At 44.3% G+C, this 15,107-nt stretch overlaps 1 protein-coding gene across 1 annotated transcript in view; it reads left to right on the plus strand.

Annotated features, from left to right (window-relative positions):
• The window catches only part of syne1a (spectrin repeat containing, nuclear envelope 1a), a 114,703-nt gene that overhangs the window by 92,377 nt on the left and 7,219 nt on the right, over positions 1-15,107 (plus strand). The window contains exons 117-137 of the mRNA XM_061092037.1: positions 29-199; positions 365-498; positions 596-800; positions 1,606-1,788; positions 1,924-2,070; positions 2,228-2,382; positions 2,851-2,998; positions 3,088-3,182; positions 3,279-3,513; positions 3,899-4,093; positions 5,239-5,364; positions 6,483-6,638; positions 7,366-7,524; positions 7,619-7,785; positions 10,434-10,596; positions 11,139-11,326; positions 11,528-11,678; positions 12,249-12,431; positions 12,555-12,692; positions 13,329-13,520; positions 13,937-14,255. Of these exons, the coding sequence (XP_060948020.1) occupies positions 29-199; positions 365-498; positions 596-800; positions 1,606-1,788; positions 1,924-2,070; positions 2,228-2,382; positions 2,851-2,998; positions 3,088-3,182; positions 3,279-3,513; positions 3,899-4,093; positions 5,239-5,364; positions 6,483-6,638; positions 7,366-7,524; positions 7,619-7,785; positions 10,434-10,596; positions 11,139-11,326; positions 11,528-11,678; positions 12,249-12,431; positions 12,555-12,692; positions 13,329-13,520; positions 13,937-14,255 (3,610 nt within the window). The remainder of the gene's footprint in view (positions 1-28; positions 200-364; positions 499-595; positions 801-1,605; positions 1,789-1,923; positions 2,071-2,227; positions 2,383-2,850; positions 2,999-3,087; positions 3,183-3,278; positions 3,514-3,898; positions 4,094-5,238; positions 5,365-6,482; positions 6,639-7,365; positions 7,525-7,618; positions 7,786-10,433; positions 10,597-11,138; positions 11,327-11,527; positions 11,679-12,248; positions 12,432-12,554; positions 12,693-13,328; positions 13,521-13,936; positions 14,256-15,107) is intronic.

Raw genomic sequence — 15,107 nt, forward strand, 5'->3', positions numbered from 1 at the left:
ACATCTCATCCCCCCTCCTATCTAACAGATAAGTCAGATGAAGGTCAGTCTGCGGTCAGTGCTGGAGCAGTGGACGCTGTATCGGAGAGCCTCAGAGGAGATCATTGGTTACCTGATGGAGGGGATCTACTCGGTGTCCAGGCTGCGCCTCCTTAACGGGTCTCTAGAGGCAGTGCTGCAGCAGGTGGAGAATTTGGAGGTGAGGAGGGCTGAAAATACATACAACATAACAAACCCCTTAAAAAACATTTCAACAGTTTAATAGTGAATAAAGTCTTCTTAAAGGTATTTCACCCAGTCGTTGTCTGTGCACAGCGCATTTAATGAATTTGAAATAATTTTTGTGGATGTCTGTATTTTAAAGAACCTGCAGGAGGACATGGACAAACAGGAGAGCAGTCTGAGGAAATTTGGCTCCGTAACACACCAGCTACTGACAGAGTGCCACCCGTCTGTGGCTGAAACACTCAACAGGGCCCTGAGGGACGTCAACATGAGGTAGAGCGTTGACAAATACACATCTCTGAGCGGCCTTGAATCAAACACCTGAGCTCCAAGTGTGCTGTAACTTCTTCCTTTGCCTCTTTTGCTGCAGGTGGAACGTGCTGTTAGAGCAGATCTCAGAGCAGCTGAGGAGCAGTAAGGCCTTGTTGGGCCTGTGGCAACGTTACAGGACATTGTACGGCCTATGTGTGGCAGCAGTTCAGAAACAGGAAGGGCATGCTGATCGCTTGCTGAAGACTGCCACAGATAAGGAGATCTCAGAGGAGGAGAGCAGTGCCTGGATAAAGGACTGCGATGTGAGTATATGGGAGGATTTAAGGTTGTGATGATAGTTATTACCTCTCGATACTCAGGTTCAGTGGTAGGTAATTAACAGGTCCACATCTTTGTGGTTTAAAATACAAATTTGTCCTTATTCTGTAACAGAAAGCTAGAAAACCCTGCATCCCTGAGTCTCCTTTGTTTTCTAAGATCTAGTGAATAAGCTTCTGAACTGCTTGTCAGCTCAGTATTAGGATCCACAAAGCCTCTGTCCCCTCTCCAGAATACCAAATTGCACCCTGTCCTTTTGTTTGCTTGAATGTAGTCACACAGCACAACCTAACAAAAGCCTTTTGAGAGTGAGGCTGCAACGGAAGAGACAGACCCCTGATTTACACTACAGGGGTTCCCCCCCCCCCCCCGTCGTCATGCAGGGCCATGCTGCGCCATGTCTAGAGACACACTCTCCTAATACTGTAACCAGACAGTCATTTTAACCCAGGATCACGAATGGAAACTGTCTCCAGACACTGAGTGGTTTAGAATTCGGCGTTCCTTTTGGGCTGACCAGAACCCACAGAGCACACAACGCTGTTTTTTACTAAACCTGAATGAGAAATGGAAATTCAGCAAAAGGGTTGAATGGTCCTCTTTGAGTTTGGAAAAAATGCACCATGTTTTGATAAATCGAAACCTTTTCAAAACCCACTGGATTCACGGAAACAAATGGAAAACATGACAGTTTCTCCTGAATCCAGACATTTCTTTTTACAAATTCAAATATTCCTCCCGGGCACAGGCTGTCAGTGTCTGTGTTCCTAACCTGCGTCTCTGTTGCAGGTTTGCCTTGGCGACCAGGCTTCGGTGCAGGAGTCGCTCCAGAAGCTGCAGGCTTTAGGGGAACAGCTGAAGAGCCAAGTCGACGCCTCCTCCGCTGCAGCCCTCCAGTCAGACCAAGTGTTACTCACACATCGTCTAGAAACGCTGGAGCACGCCCTTCACAGGCAGCAGGAAGTACTGCAGGTAGGACAGTAGAATGTTCTCTCTCAAACACACAGTTTCTCTTTTTTTCAAACAACCCTGATACAAAGAAAGAGATACGATTGGTTCAGTGTCCTTTCTCCGACTTCATGTCTTTCTCTGTCTGACTGTTTCTAGTCCGGATCTCAGTCCTGTGACAGTTTCAGAGAGCAGTTGGAAACACTAATGCAAAACAGTGAGGAGGCTGAGGCGGTGCTGAAGGAGTCGGACACGGTCGGCTCGCCGGATCTCAGTGTGGTCCAGTCACGTATGGAAAAACTGAAGGTACAGAAACATCTATGCTATTGTTAAAGACATGTGACATATGTGCAATCTGCTCATACTATAGTTTGATTTTATTCTCTCTCCATTGCCTTTAAATCATCTAAAAGCAAAACATGTTTGATCTTTACACTGAACATGTCTGACACTGTATTTCCAGGTTCACCTGTTGAGGTTGAGCAGTCTGTCTCCTGACCTGGAGCGGGTGAACGAGCTGGTGTACAGATTACCAGTCAGTGACAGAGATGTCAAACAGCTGCAGAGTCTGAACAGAGCCTGGGCCGCTCACTGCGCTCACCTCACTGAGAGGTTCAGGTACCTAGAGCCGCCTTAATTTACATGTTGATAAACTTGTGCAGTGAGTTACCACCATTTCTTACACATTCATAATCAGCCTTTGTAATGAATGTTACAAGAAAGGGATTGTGGTTTTATCTCTTTACCATCAACCACAAAGAATGCTGCTAGTAATGTCAGTGAGTTATTAACAAAAAGCCTTTTAACTCACCTTTAAACTATCAAACCTGCAGGTATATGTTAAGTTGTGTAACGTTTCCTTTCACCATGATTATCTGAAGCAATTGTTGAATCAATAATGAATAATATGCAGCTTAGGTCAGTGTAGCTACACTGGCATTGAACTTATGTGTAAAATATGAAAGATAATATAATAATAATGACATAAAACATATAAACTTATATATTAAGTTGATTCATTACTAATCTTTATTTCATCTCACTTAATGTTGAGGCTGTGAGTGACTTCCCTCTGTCCCTCCACAGTAAACTCCAGGCAGTTGTGCTCCAGCAGCAGAGCTTCCTGCAGAAGTGCGAGGCCTGGATGGACTTCCTGTCTCAGACCGAGCTGAAGCTGGCCGCTGAGATTTCAGGCAATAGTCAGAGTCTGCTGGAGCAGCAGCGAGACCACGAGGTCAGACAAGCATTGAAAAGCAACAGTATGATAACTGCTGTTCTTCTACGTAGAGCACTGTTTTTTAATATATTCACGTGTCCTTGCAGTTGTTCCAGGCAGAAATGTTTAGCAGGCAACAGATTCTCTACTCCATCATCAGTGATGGTCATCGTATGTTGGACCAGGGACTAACGGATGACAGGTTGGCACATGAATACACAAGACACACAGTCTTATTTAACAATGCATCCAGGAATGAGCAGCATAGACACTATTCTCCCTCCTGTCCCACTAACAGAGACGACTTCAGCGTGAAACTGGCCTTGCTGAGCAACCAGTGGCAGTGCATAGTGCGGCGGGCCCAGCAGCGGAGAGGCATCATCGATAGCCTGGTCCGCCAGTGGCAGAACTACCGGGAGATGGCAGAGAAGCTGCAGCGGTGGCTCCAGGAAGTGACTCATGATTCAGATGTTCAACAACCAGGAGAAGCGGTGGCCCTGCAGCAGGCCCGAAACCTGTTAGATCAGATACAGGTCGGTTATAGTGATATGGAAGAGCTTTTAAAAGTTTCTAATTTGCACTGGAATTTGTTTATCTATGCTTTGTTATGTCAGTCAATCGCAATACTAATTAACATTAGTTTCAGGTACTATGTATGGAAGGCAGGTTAGATTAGCATTGGGTTCAGTGAGAGACACCTTAACTTCACCCTGAACTTCTTATACTTGTTTGCCTTTTAAATAATTAATAATACTGCAGATACTCTTTCAAATCACAAACATTCACCATGAATAAACTCGATCAATTTTCATAAATCCAAACCCTGTACTAATAAACCCTCTCACCCGTCCCCAACCCTAGACTCCCTTAGTTAACCTGCACCCCCTCTGCCTTTTGTCTCTGTCTGTGCTCCTCCAGCTGAGGGAGCGAGTGCTGCAGAGGCAGCAGGGCGGCTACATCCTCACTGTGGAGGCCGGCAGGAGCCTGCTGCTCTCGGCCGATGCCAGGGCGGAGTCCACCCTGCAGACTGAGCTGATGGAGATTCAGGAGAGGTGGAGGCACGCCCACCACCGCCTGGATCAGCAGAGGAGGGCGCTACACAGCCTGCTCAAGGTGAGACAAAACCACACTTCGGACAATTTTGTCTTTAAGTAAGGACTTGGTTCTTTCCATGGGCTATTAGCATTATATAAAGGTTTGTGAGATTCAAAATACAGTGGATCAAATAAAAGTTTTCCGTTGGAGCACCAAGTCTGTGTTGCACACTGAGTCGTCTCCAACATGCTGCAGTGTGAAGGTGTTTGTGAAGGGCAGAGGCTCATCTGAGCCCTCGAGGACGACAGTGCAGAATAATAAAACCAGGTTATCACGTGAATTATTTAAAGTTGCTCCTTAAGTCCAGAGTAAAAGTAAAGGATAGAGATGGAACACACTCTTTTCTGTCCTAAGATAATGACTAAGCATCATATAAACATGTGCATGCGATCATCTGCACACTGAAGACAAAATATGGAAAATGAACAAGGATAAAAGTGGTAGCCCAGGGCACAGATCCACATATGCCACACACACATACACACACACAGACACACACACACACACACACACAGACTGTGCAGGCTGTGCAGTGAGCTGTAATGATTTGAAACCAGTGAGGTAGAATTTACATGCTGAGATAGTGCCATGTTGTAAAGAGACAGAGTGACGCACTTCAAAAGATCCATCCTGGAGTTTAAGGTTTTTACCAAAGGTGGTGAAAAACATCTTTGTTTTCTCTCAATGTTCTTCCCTTAAGGATAATTTCTCTCTTCTGTTCTCTCCCCGTCCTTTCTTCTTTTTCCATGACTCTTGCTTCAGGTATTTTCGTGGTCCTTGGCAGCTGTGTTTCCTACTAAATATCACTCTGTTTTACCCAGGACTGCATCGTCACTCAGACTCTTAAAATAGCTGTAATCCGTTGCCCTTTGGAGCCGAACCGCCCTTCTTTTTTATGAAGCTGTTAATTATTCTTTCTGGTCGATGTTTTTTTGCTGATTCACTCTGTCTCACAGTGTCGCTTGAGAGTCTCAGAGCAAAGTGCGCTATCTATGGCATGGTAATGGCCTGACTGCAGCCTGGGATAGACGTGTGTGTGTGCGTGTGTGTTAGTTATTCACACTGTCACTGCTGCCGCTGCAGGAAGAATTTATAGAGAATTTATAGAGTCTGCAGTGTGTGTGTGTGTATTTTATGCTCTAATTCTTCTTGTGTGTGTGTAGAACTGGGAGCGATGTGAGAAAGGCATAGATGCGTCACTGGAGAAGCTGAGGGCCTTCAAGAGGAAGCTGTCTCTGCCACTGCCTGATCACCATGAGGAGCTACACTCAGAGCAAATCAGATGCAAGGTAACACACACACACAAGCACACACACAGACACACACACATACACACACATATAAATCGGAAATTAAAAGTTTGCCTAATTGATTGCATTAGTGCATAGATACTCCTTCACTCATATGATTCCCATTAACATTCTCACTCTCACTCTGTCTTGCCATTCAGACACACACACACACACACACACAGACTTGTCCACTCTATCCCCTAAATCTTGCTGCCAGGATAAACAGACAGAGGGCAGACAGAAACAAAACAAACAATCTGTTCCTAATAGCTGATGTTTCATTGTTTGACCATGTTAGTTTGGGATGAGGACTACTGGTGTTTATTTTGTATAATTTTAAGTGCATAGTTGAAAAGAAAAATGTGTTGATTAAAAAAAAAACATCATTATGGCTCAAGCAGAAATAATACCAGGATGTTTCTGGAATGATCTTAGTTTTTGCAAACCTCTGGACATTGTATGCATTCTTGTTCATGGATGATACGTCCCCAGTTTCTCAGGGAGGAGGAGGAGGAGGGCAGTGAGAGTAGCTGCAGATAGTTATCCTCAGCTGAGGAGAGAGGGGGGTTGGGGAGAGAGAGAGAGAGAGAGAGAGAAAGAGAGAGAGAGAGAAATAGCAAAAGGCTGCATGCGCATAAGAGGGAGCGAGTAGAGAGCGCATCTCAGCTTCCTGTGGGGGTGTATGCATGTATGTGTGTGTGTGTGTGTGTGTACATGTGTGCGATTGCATTTGTGCTGGGTAATTGAGACATTCTCCGGTTCCACAAATGATTACAACGCAGCAATGGGTGATGGAGGAGGAGGAGATGCAAGGTTAGATGGCTCTGCTACCTTATCCTGTCTATAACCTTGACTGCAGCTGATAGTTTATATTATCTTTAAAATGTTAACTGTTATTTTCATGGAGAAATCGTGTTTGTCTGTGGGACATGCCTTGTTGTGATATTTAGTCAGATTGTTGTTATGCTTTTCAACATCACTGTTCCTGAGGATGCAGCAGCTGCAGTCGAGCTTCACTGGTCCTGCTCTGTGATTTTCCAACTTCACCGTTTGTTTGTTAAGGAGAGAAAAGAAATCTCTCTTGGTCTGATTGTTGTGATGTCATGTGGACGCAGGAGCTGGGGAGCAGTGTGGAGGGCTGGACCGACGACCTCACGTCCATGTTCCTGCTGAGGGACTCCTTGGAGGGCGGGGTTAGTGCAGATGACATCACAGTCCTACAGGAACGCCTCCAGCTGCTACAGTGCCAGTGGGAGGAGGTCTGCCACCAGGTATATACACACAAGATTCAAGATTCAAGATTCAAGATTTTTATTGTCAAATGAACAGAGATAACATGAAGCAGTCACTGTCAATGAAATACTTGGGTCACAGACTCTCTTTAAGCAATGCTCAGTAATTTCAACCCAAAAAAAATAATAATAATAAAATAAAAATAGAAATAGTATAAAATAGAATAAAAAAAGAATAAAATAGAATAACAATAAAATAGAATATCAACAATTTAAAATAGAAAATAAAATATATAGATCTAAATATATATCTCTACAGATGAATGTTCAATTTGTGCAGTAGTGCAAATTTGTGCAGTAGTGCAAATATTCAAATATGCTTATTATGGTACACACAGTACTCAGTGCATGTGCTTCTGATGATGACAAATACTCAGTGCCTATTCATAATTCTGAGATATAAAGAGATCAGTGTGCATATCCTCATCCAGCGCCCATCATCATTATGTTTTCAAAGCTGCCCCTGGATGTAATATTATCAATTATATTATTTCTCAGTCTTTCCTACAACAAAATTGCAAGATTTTGTTGTAGGAAAGACTGAGAATCATTCACTTAATCATTTCCATGTTTTGACTTTAATTTCCCCGTCTTACTTAATTCCACTGCTTCTTATTTTCTGTCATATTCTCCCTCTCACTTTTCTCTTTTTCTCCCGTCCTCTCATCTTCAATGCCCTCCCCGTTCCTCCCCTGCGTCCCCTCAGCTTTCCCTGCGCAAACAGCAAGTGAGCGAGAAGTTGAACGAGTGGGCCGTGTTCAATGAGAAGAACAAGGAGTTGTGCGAGTGGCTCACGCAGATGGAGAGCAAGGTCTCTCAGAATGGAGACATCAGCATCGAGGAGATGATCGAAAAACTGCGCAAGGTGATTTCAGCACAGCCGCAACAAACACACACACATGAAGATGCACAAATGTAGAAATGCTAGAAACACAACATTTTATTTATTCCTCCACCAGGATTATCAGGAGGAGATCGGAGTCGCTCAGGAGAACAAGCAGCAGCTGCAGGTCATGGGCGAGCGCCTGGCCAGGTCCAGCCAGGACAGCAAGGCGGCGGAGATCCAACACAAACTCAGCAAAGTGGGCGAGCGCTGGCAACACCTGCTGGACCTCATCGCTGCCAGGTGGGTGCACAGGTCCTCTCGCGGACAAGTGAAGAGTGTTGATTGATAAAAGAGTTAGTTTCCTATGGGTAAACCGGGACAGGATCATTAAAAGAAAGAGGAGAATCCTGCAGATTACGGTGAAGAGCGGTTGGTTGGATGGAAGAACAGAGGAGCTGCTTGAGTCAATGTGATTGAAGGAGCACAAATATGAAACTGAAATGTATTCATCGGTGTTCGCACTTGACCCCACCCACCCCACTCCTGTGTATCACTCCTCCTGGTGGAGAAGGGTTTGAGTGTGTGAAGCGATGCTTTGGCCCGGCCTCGTTTCCGTGGTTTCCCTCCTGACGCTCCGGGAAACACGTGACGGGGAATTTATTTTCCCACAGTGCTGCTGAGACGTTTCCTGAGCCCCTCGGCGGTGGCAGTGGGGCGTCCGCTCAGTGAAGCTGCAAATCAAACCGTGAAGACACATTCCTCGTCACTGCTCCGCTTCTCTCCTCTGTAACTTTCTGCCTTTTTGTCACCGCGGACTCCAGAACCAGTCTGATCCTGACTGAGTCCGGCTGAATCGTGGTTAGAAACCAGTTGGAGCTGTTGTGTTGATTTAAAACGAGCAAGAAAAACTCTTTCTCTATTGTTGTGATTTGAAAGTGACCAGACTTTGACTCTCTCTGCCACAGCTCCCCCTCCCCCTCCAGCTTTTACCCGACTGCTGCCCTCTGGGACTGTCCTGGGGGGGGAGAGAGAGGGCAGGCAGTGTGTGACCTCACCCAGACAGCTGCATGCTCTTTGTGTCTCATCCGTCCATAACTCTTCAAAATCTTGTGCCAGAATTCATCCACATTATTTTAGAGTTTTTATTTTCTTAGGAAACAAGTATTGGATTTTGATTCTTTGATTTTTTGCTCGTGCACTCTCCTTCGAGGTTTCCTCACATGCATGGAGTCTGCAGCCTTTGCTCCTGTTTGCACTCCCTTTGTGTGTGTGTGTGTGTGTGTGTGTGTGTGTGTGTGTGTGTGGTGTCTGATATTCCAACACAGACCAGCTCTGCGGCACATGCCTCTGACTGTAAGTCTCCTTTTAGAAACAGCAGCACTTGTCACTCTGAGACACACACACACACTCGCGCCGGCTTCTCTTTTTTTTAACTTTGGAGAGCAACAGTTGATAAGTCACAGTTGTGCCCCCCCCCCCCCCCCCCCCCCAACCACTACCTGCCGGCCCTCCCCTCTCTGCACAGACAGTTTTAGAAGAAGTCCAGTGTGGCTGTGGAGCTCGCAGACGAAAGTGAAGAGCGTTCTGGATCGACGCGGATACGTTTTCCCGGCTTTAACGGCGTCTTTGGGAATTCTGCAACCCCCTCCCCCCCCATGGTTTTGGATTTAGGGACGGATAATATGGCAGGATGCCCGAGCGAGGACTATCTGCCAGACTGCGACTGCGATGTCAACAGGCAGGACAAGCTTGAGAATTTGAACTTGTTTTTAAACATAGTGCAGGTGTTCATACACCAGAGTTGCCTCATGGAGTGTTGTTTAAAGTAGAGTGTGTGTGCTCCCAGCATAGTGTGTAGATACAGTTACATGAGGCAGCATAATAAGTTCCACACAGATTAGATAATAGCAGATGTCAGTGTGGGTAGAGCATCGTTTCCTTACTATGGTAACCACAGGCCTGATGCAATGAAGCTGTATGACCCTGTAAAACATGCAAATGATAACAAACACTTACCAATAAGAACTAGTTAAGATAGTGATTTATTAGGCTGCTCCGTTTGCATTGGATTATATGTAAAGCGATGCATATCTTCCCCTTTAATGTAACAGTCAAACTTCTGTGTCCCACTACAGTTTGTTGTATTACCATGCAGCAGGTAATGCTTTGCTGAGACCACTTCACTCAGTCCTATAACACTGAGTATATAAGGTGGAGCTCACCTGCTGAATGTGTCTATTTTCATCAGATTCTTTTTACCCAAGTTTGTTTATGTCGTTAAAAAACAGCCACCGCCTTCATTCTCCTCGAGTTCTGACAGCTGCGTGGTTTTGCAGGGTGAGGCGTTAAATGTCGAACTGTTGTGAGAGCTCCACGTTGGTTGGTTCCAACATGAGTCACATATTATGAATTGCAGTGGACAAGTGGAAATGTTTGCAGATGCCAAATGGTTCCCAGTTGTCGTGTAGGGGTCAAATAAGGTTTCATCACTTCTGGACAAACGATATCTGCACAGATCTGATATAATTCTGGTACTCGTATTATGCTTCTGCTCTGTTTGAGTTAACATGTGACAAATGTATTATTTTGTCTCCACGTCATGGATGATTCAGGGTGATCGCTGTGGTGTTTCGACTTACAAATGTTTTCTGTTCATTCTTGCTTCAAATTCACAACTAGATTAAAAGATGTCTGTTCTGCATTTGTGTTGATTGTGAATGTTAATGTTGTTTGCAGCAAAAAGCAACAGAGATAAACATAGAAATTAGACGATTTGATGAAAATATTTCGACAACTTTATCACTGATATTGATCCTTGCATTTTATTTGATTTACTGGTAAATTGTATATGAATCAGTCCTTTACCAGTCCGTCTCAGTTACTGTTTACATTTGCCACATGGCATGCGTTGACACTAACCTCCTCTCTGACTTTGTGTTTCCAAACAGGGTCAAGAAGCTGAGGGAGACCCTGGTGGCGGTGCAGCAGTTAGATAAAAACATGAGCAGCTTGCGATCCTGGCTGGCTCACATCGAGACAGAGCTGTCCAGGCCCATCGTCTACGACACGTGTGACGACCAGGAGATCCAGAGGAAACTCAACCAGCAGCAGGTGAGTGCAAACACACACATACACAAACACACACACACACACAAACCTGGGCTACAAATTTGCATCATTTCACCAACATGTGGTAACAACAGACTGTCGTGTACAAGTACTGTATGAACCCTCTGTGATGTAAGAACACACTCACAGAGACAAACAAGCACAGAGGCACATTGTATACAAGTATGTACTTTTCCATAAATCATACATGTTATTAGAAATAAAAAAGAACAGTATGACTCACACAGAGTCGGTGGAAAATGAGAGACACTGGAGCTCCTGAGGATATCGTAGCATGACTCATGCATACATCTTTGCTGTTTGTTAGCCTACAGTGGGTATCAGGGAACTTCCTGCTGCCAAGACGCTGCTCTTTATAGACTCTCCAGTACACGAGCATTTATAGGGAGACATCTGATCAACTGCAGACAGGCAGGAGAAATCTAATCACAGCCTCTTTGCAACTCGGAGCAACAGTGTTTTAAGTGAAATTTAGAGAAATTCATCATTTCTGCAAAAGCCAAGTTATTCTCGATGATTTCCAGGAGCTGCAGAGGGACATAGAGAAGCACAGCACGGGTGTGGCGTCCGTGCTGAACCTGTGTGAAGTTCTGCTCCACGACTGCGACGCCTGCTCCACGGAGACAGAGTGTGACTCCATCCAGCAGGCGACCAGAGGGCTGGACCGACGCTGGAGGAACATCTGTGCCATGTCCATGGAGAGGAGGCTCAAGTGAGTGCCGCTCGGATAAAAGCAGACCTATATATACTGTGTTTATATACATGCACTGGTGATAAAGCTTGTTGGCCAGTGCTATTTTAGTGTGTGTGTGACATCATACATACCGATCATCACAGACTTATTTATATATAGTACATAAATGTATATCATTCAAGAAGAAATAGCCGTGACATGAGTGATTTTTCTTTGCAGAATTGAGGAGACGTGGAGGTTGTGGCAGAAGTTCCTGGATGATTACTCGAGGTTTGAAGAATGGCTGAAGACCTCAGAAAGAACAGCAGCTCTGCCCAACTCCTCTGGAGTTCTTTATACTGTCGCTAAGGAGGAGCTGAAGAAGTTTGAGGTGCGTTTATTTTACTTTTACTCTCAAATTATGGAGTAAAAACCTGCTGTATTGCACTATTTACATGTAGAAATATCTGAATTGTTAGCAAATTGCATGAGTAAGGAAAATAAACCCTGAGCCAAAGATACATCTGGTTTTAAATGTGCATTATTTAAAGATTTTAAACGTCTTCTGCACAACATTTAAATTTCCCCTTTGAGCAGAATAAATGTCAGGTCAGAGAAAGTCTCTGCAGGGTAAAGGAAACAGAGAAGTGTCATGTTACTGTAACTCATGCACTTGTCTGCTCAGCTGCTGCAGTCCATCACTGCTCACGTGCACATTCCTGGAGGCTCACTGCTCGGGTCCAGGCCAGCAGTGAGCCACCAGCAGCTGCCCTGCTTGTGCCTGATCACAAAGCTCATTTCAGCTCAACATAATATTTCATAGAACATTTTTCTCAGGATCTCAGCTGTAGTTTTTATTAAATTGTTGTTTTTTTTGTACATGCATGGGAGAAATGTTTCAATTGGGGGAAAAAAGGTCTAATTCCGTTTTAATTTGAGAGTGTATTTGTTTTCATCTCAGGCCTTCCAGCGTCAGGTGCAGGAGTGTCTCACCCAACTGGAGCTCATCAACAAACAGTACCGTCGTCTGGCCCGCGAGAACCGCACAGACTCCTCCTGCTGCCTCCGAGGAATGGTGCATGATGGGAACAAGCGGTGGGATAACCTGCAGAAGAGGGTGGCTGCCATCCTACGCAGACTCAGGGTAACGTCACCTTGGATGTTGGCTCGAACAATCTGAGATTAGCAAGACTTTGTGAAATACTGATGTGATTTACTATTCTATTTCTTTTTATTTATTTCTATTTGTCTCGCTGTGTTCCTGCAGCACTTCATCAGCCAGAGAGAAGAGTTTGAGACGGCCCGAGACAGCATCCTGGTGTGGCTGACGGAGATGGACCTGCAGCTCACCAACATAGAGCACTTCTCCGAGTGTGACATACAGGCCAAGATAAAACAGCTCAGGGTGAGAAGGACAAACACACTGTTTGAAGATGAGATTCAAGATTTGGTTCTTGGATGATACAGCAATCCAACATGATGTTTAACTATAAGGCCGTGTGTTGTAGCATTAAATGGAACGAGCAAAGCATCAACTAATATCTATCAGCTTTTTGTAGTATTGCATGTTCTATCTGCTGAAGTGTGGGTTAAAAAATGTATCTGCAGTTTATAAAACTATTCTATTGGAGTAATAAATTGATTAGATAAGGAAACAATTTTACAAATTGGAAATTCGACAAAATACAGCGAATGAAAATATAGTATAATGTAATGAAGCATGTGGATTGGAAAAAGTTCTTTGCTGAAACTAGTAGATTGATTAGTTATTAACAATCAATTAATAAATGTAGGTACTTATCAAGTAATCATATGCTGGTTAAAATTCCTCAAATGCAAATATTAGATTTTTGTTTTCTTTTTAACTATCTTGAGGCTTCCTGCTGAGCTTGCTAAGAGTAAATGCTAATGGCACTTTCTCGTGTTTTATTAATTTGATTGATTTATTCGAAAAACAACAATCATTAGATATGTCCGTAGTGAGAATGACTGTTGGATGGCGCCCTCCTTCATCCTTGACCCCCTGCTGTGCGTCTCACAGGCGTTCCAGCAGGAGATCTACCTGAACACGGGGAAGATCGAGCTGGTGTTCAGACAGGGCGAAGCTCTGATTGAGAAGAGTGAACCTCTGGACGCGGCCGTCATCGAGGAGGAGCTGGAGGAGCTGCAGAGATACTGCCAGGAGGTGTTCGGACGAGTCGACAGATACTACAAGAAACTCACGCGTCTGCCTGTGAGTACAGACGCACAGACGGCACAGTCATCTGGCTAAAAAAAGAGTGAATGTAAATGAGTCTCACTACGAGTAAGAAGTGAAACTGTGCAGAGACGTGAAGGTAAACAGTCGACTCCGGGAATTCAAAGCACTCAGTAAACACATAACAAAATGTAGACCACAGCTGTCCTCCTTCACTTCCTGTGACACAGTGAAAACATGTGTCACACATAGTTTCACACCAACAGATGGTCAGGAGCAGAATACAAAGTCATGTAATGTGAATACATGACACACACAGACACACCACCCTGTGTTTTACAACCTGTAATCTCACACTTCTCAGCTACACATAGTTTGCAGTGTCTGACGCTGCATTTTCTTCTCTTACTTGCCTCATTCATCTCTTCTTCTTCCTTGTCCTTCTCTCCCAGCTCGCTGACGATGAGCTGGACGGTTCGGACAGAGAGCTCGACATGGAGGAAGGCGCCGACCTCTCGGAGCTTCAGTGGGGCGACTCCTCTTTGCCCAGGACTTCTAGCCGCCAAGCCACGGGCACGACCGCTCTCATCCGGGCCGACCGCTCAGGACGGGACACTCCAGCCAGCGTGGACTCCATCCCGCTAGAGTGGGACCACGACTACGACCTGAGCAGAGGTCTGGAGAGCCCCGGAGGACGAGGCGCCGGGGACAGGAGCAGAGGGCAGGAGGAGGAGGACGGCTATCTGAGGACGGATGTCACGGTGCTGTCAGGTTGGTCCCACTTTACGAACGGTTTGATGGACGATCGGCTTCATGTGTGTGTGCTGATCTCTTACGGATGTAACTATGAGATGTTTTGTCCTTTCTCAAATGTTTGCGTTAAAGGTTTAATTTGATGACTATAGATAAAACCGTGTCAATGTTGAAAGTTTGTGAACTTCCTATTAGTTATTTTAATTTAATTTAGTTTCTCGGACTACTGAGAGTCTTAATTGGATTAATATTCAAATTTATCCACAGGCAAAATAAATAGCAACACACAAAAGTTGTTTCACGATAAATCAATGATTATTTACTTGGATTCCGAAATTGATTCAAATATACTCTTGTCTATAGTAAGTAAATATTTGAATTCTTTACTATATAGCAGCTCTCATTAAATAAATAGATATTTTTTAAAGGTAATTTGTGTGATTCTGGGTTAATAGAATTGATTAGAGAGGTTTTGATCATGAGGAAATAATCATTGTTCCTTCTTAAGTGTTGGAAATAACATGACACTCACTCTGCCGTTAGAAACATATAAATTATAGAGCAAAATTATTAAACAAACATATAAATTCCCAATATTGTTGAGTGTTAACAAGGCACATCCTTTCGAATAATGGCAGTAAAGGTCTTAATTTCTAAAGATCAGTGGCCAGTTATGTTATCGATATTTAAAAACATATATATAAGCAGCCCCTCTCTGCCTTGATGAGAAACCTGTACTTGAACACCTTCACAGAAAAGTAGAAACTCATATAAACATGATCCAAACAGGGCTGAGATTGAGTTAGAAATCCAGATCTGGTGTGATGTGTAAATCTTACTCGATGACTGGAGATATCACCTTTAGTCGTG

This window comes from Limanda limanda, chromosome 18 (genome assembly GCF_963576545.1).
Source record: "Limanda limanda chromosome 18, fLimLim1.1, whole genome shotgun sequence".
NCBI lineage: Eukaryota > Metazoa > Chordata > Actinopteri > Pleuronectiformes > Pleuronectidae > Limanda > Limanda limanda.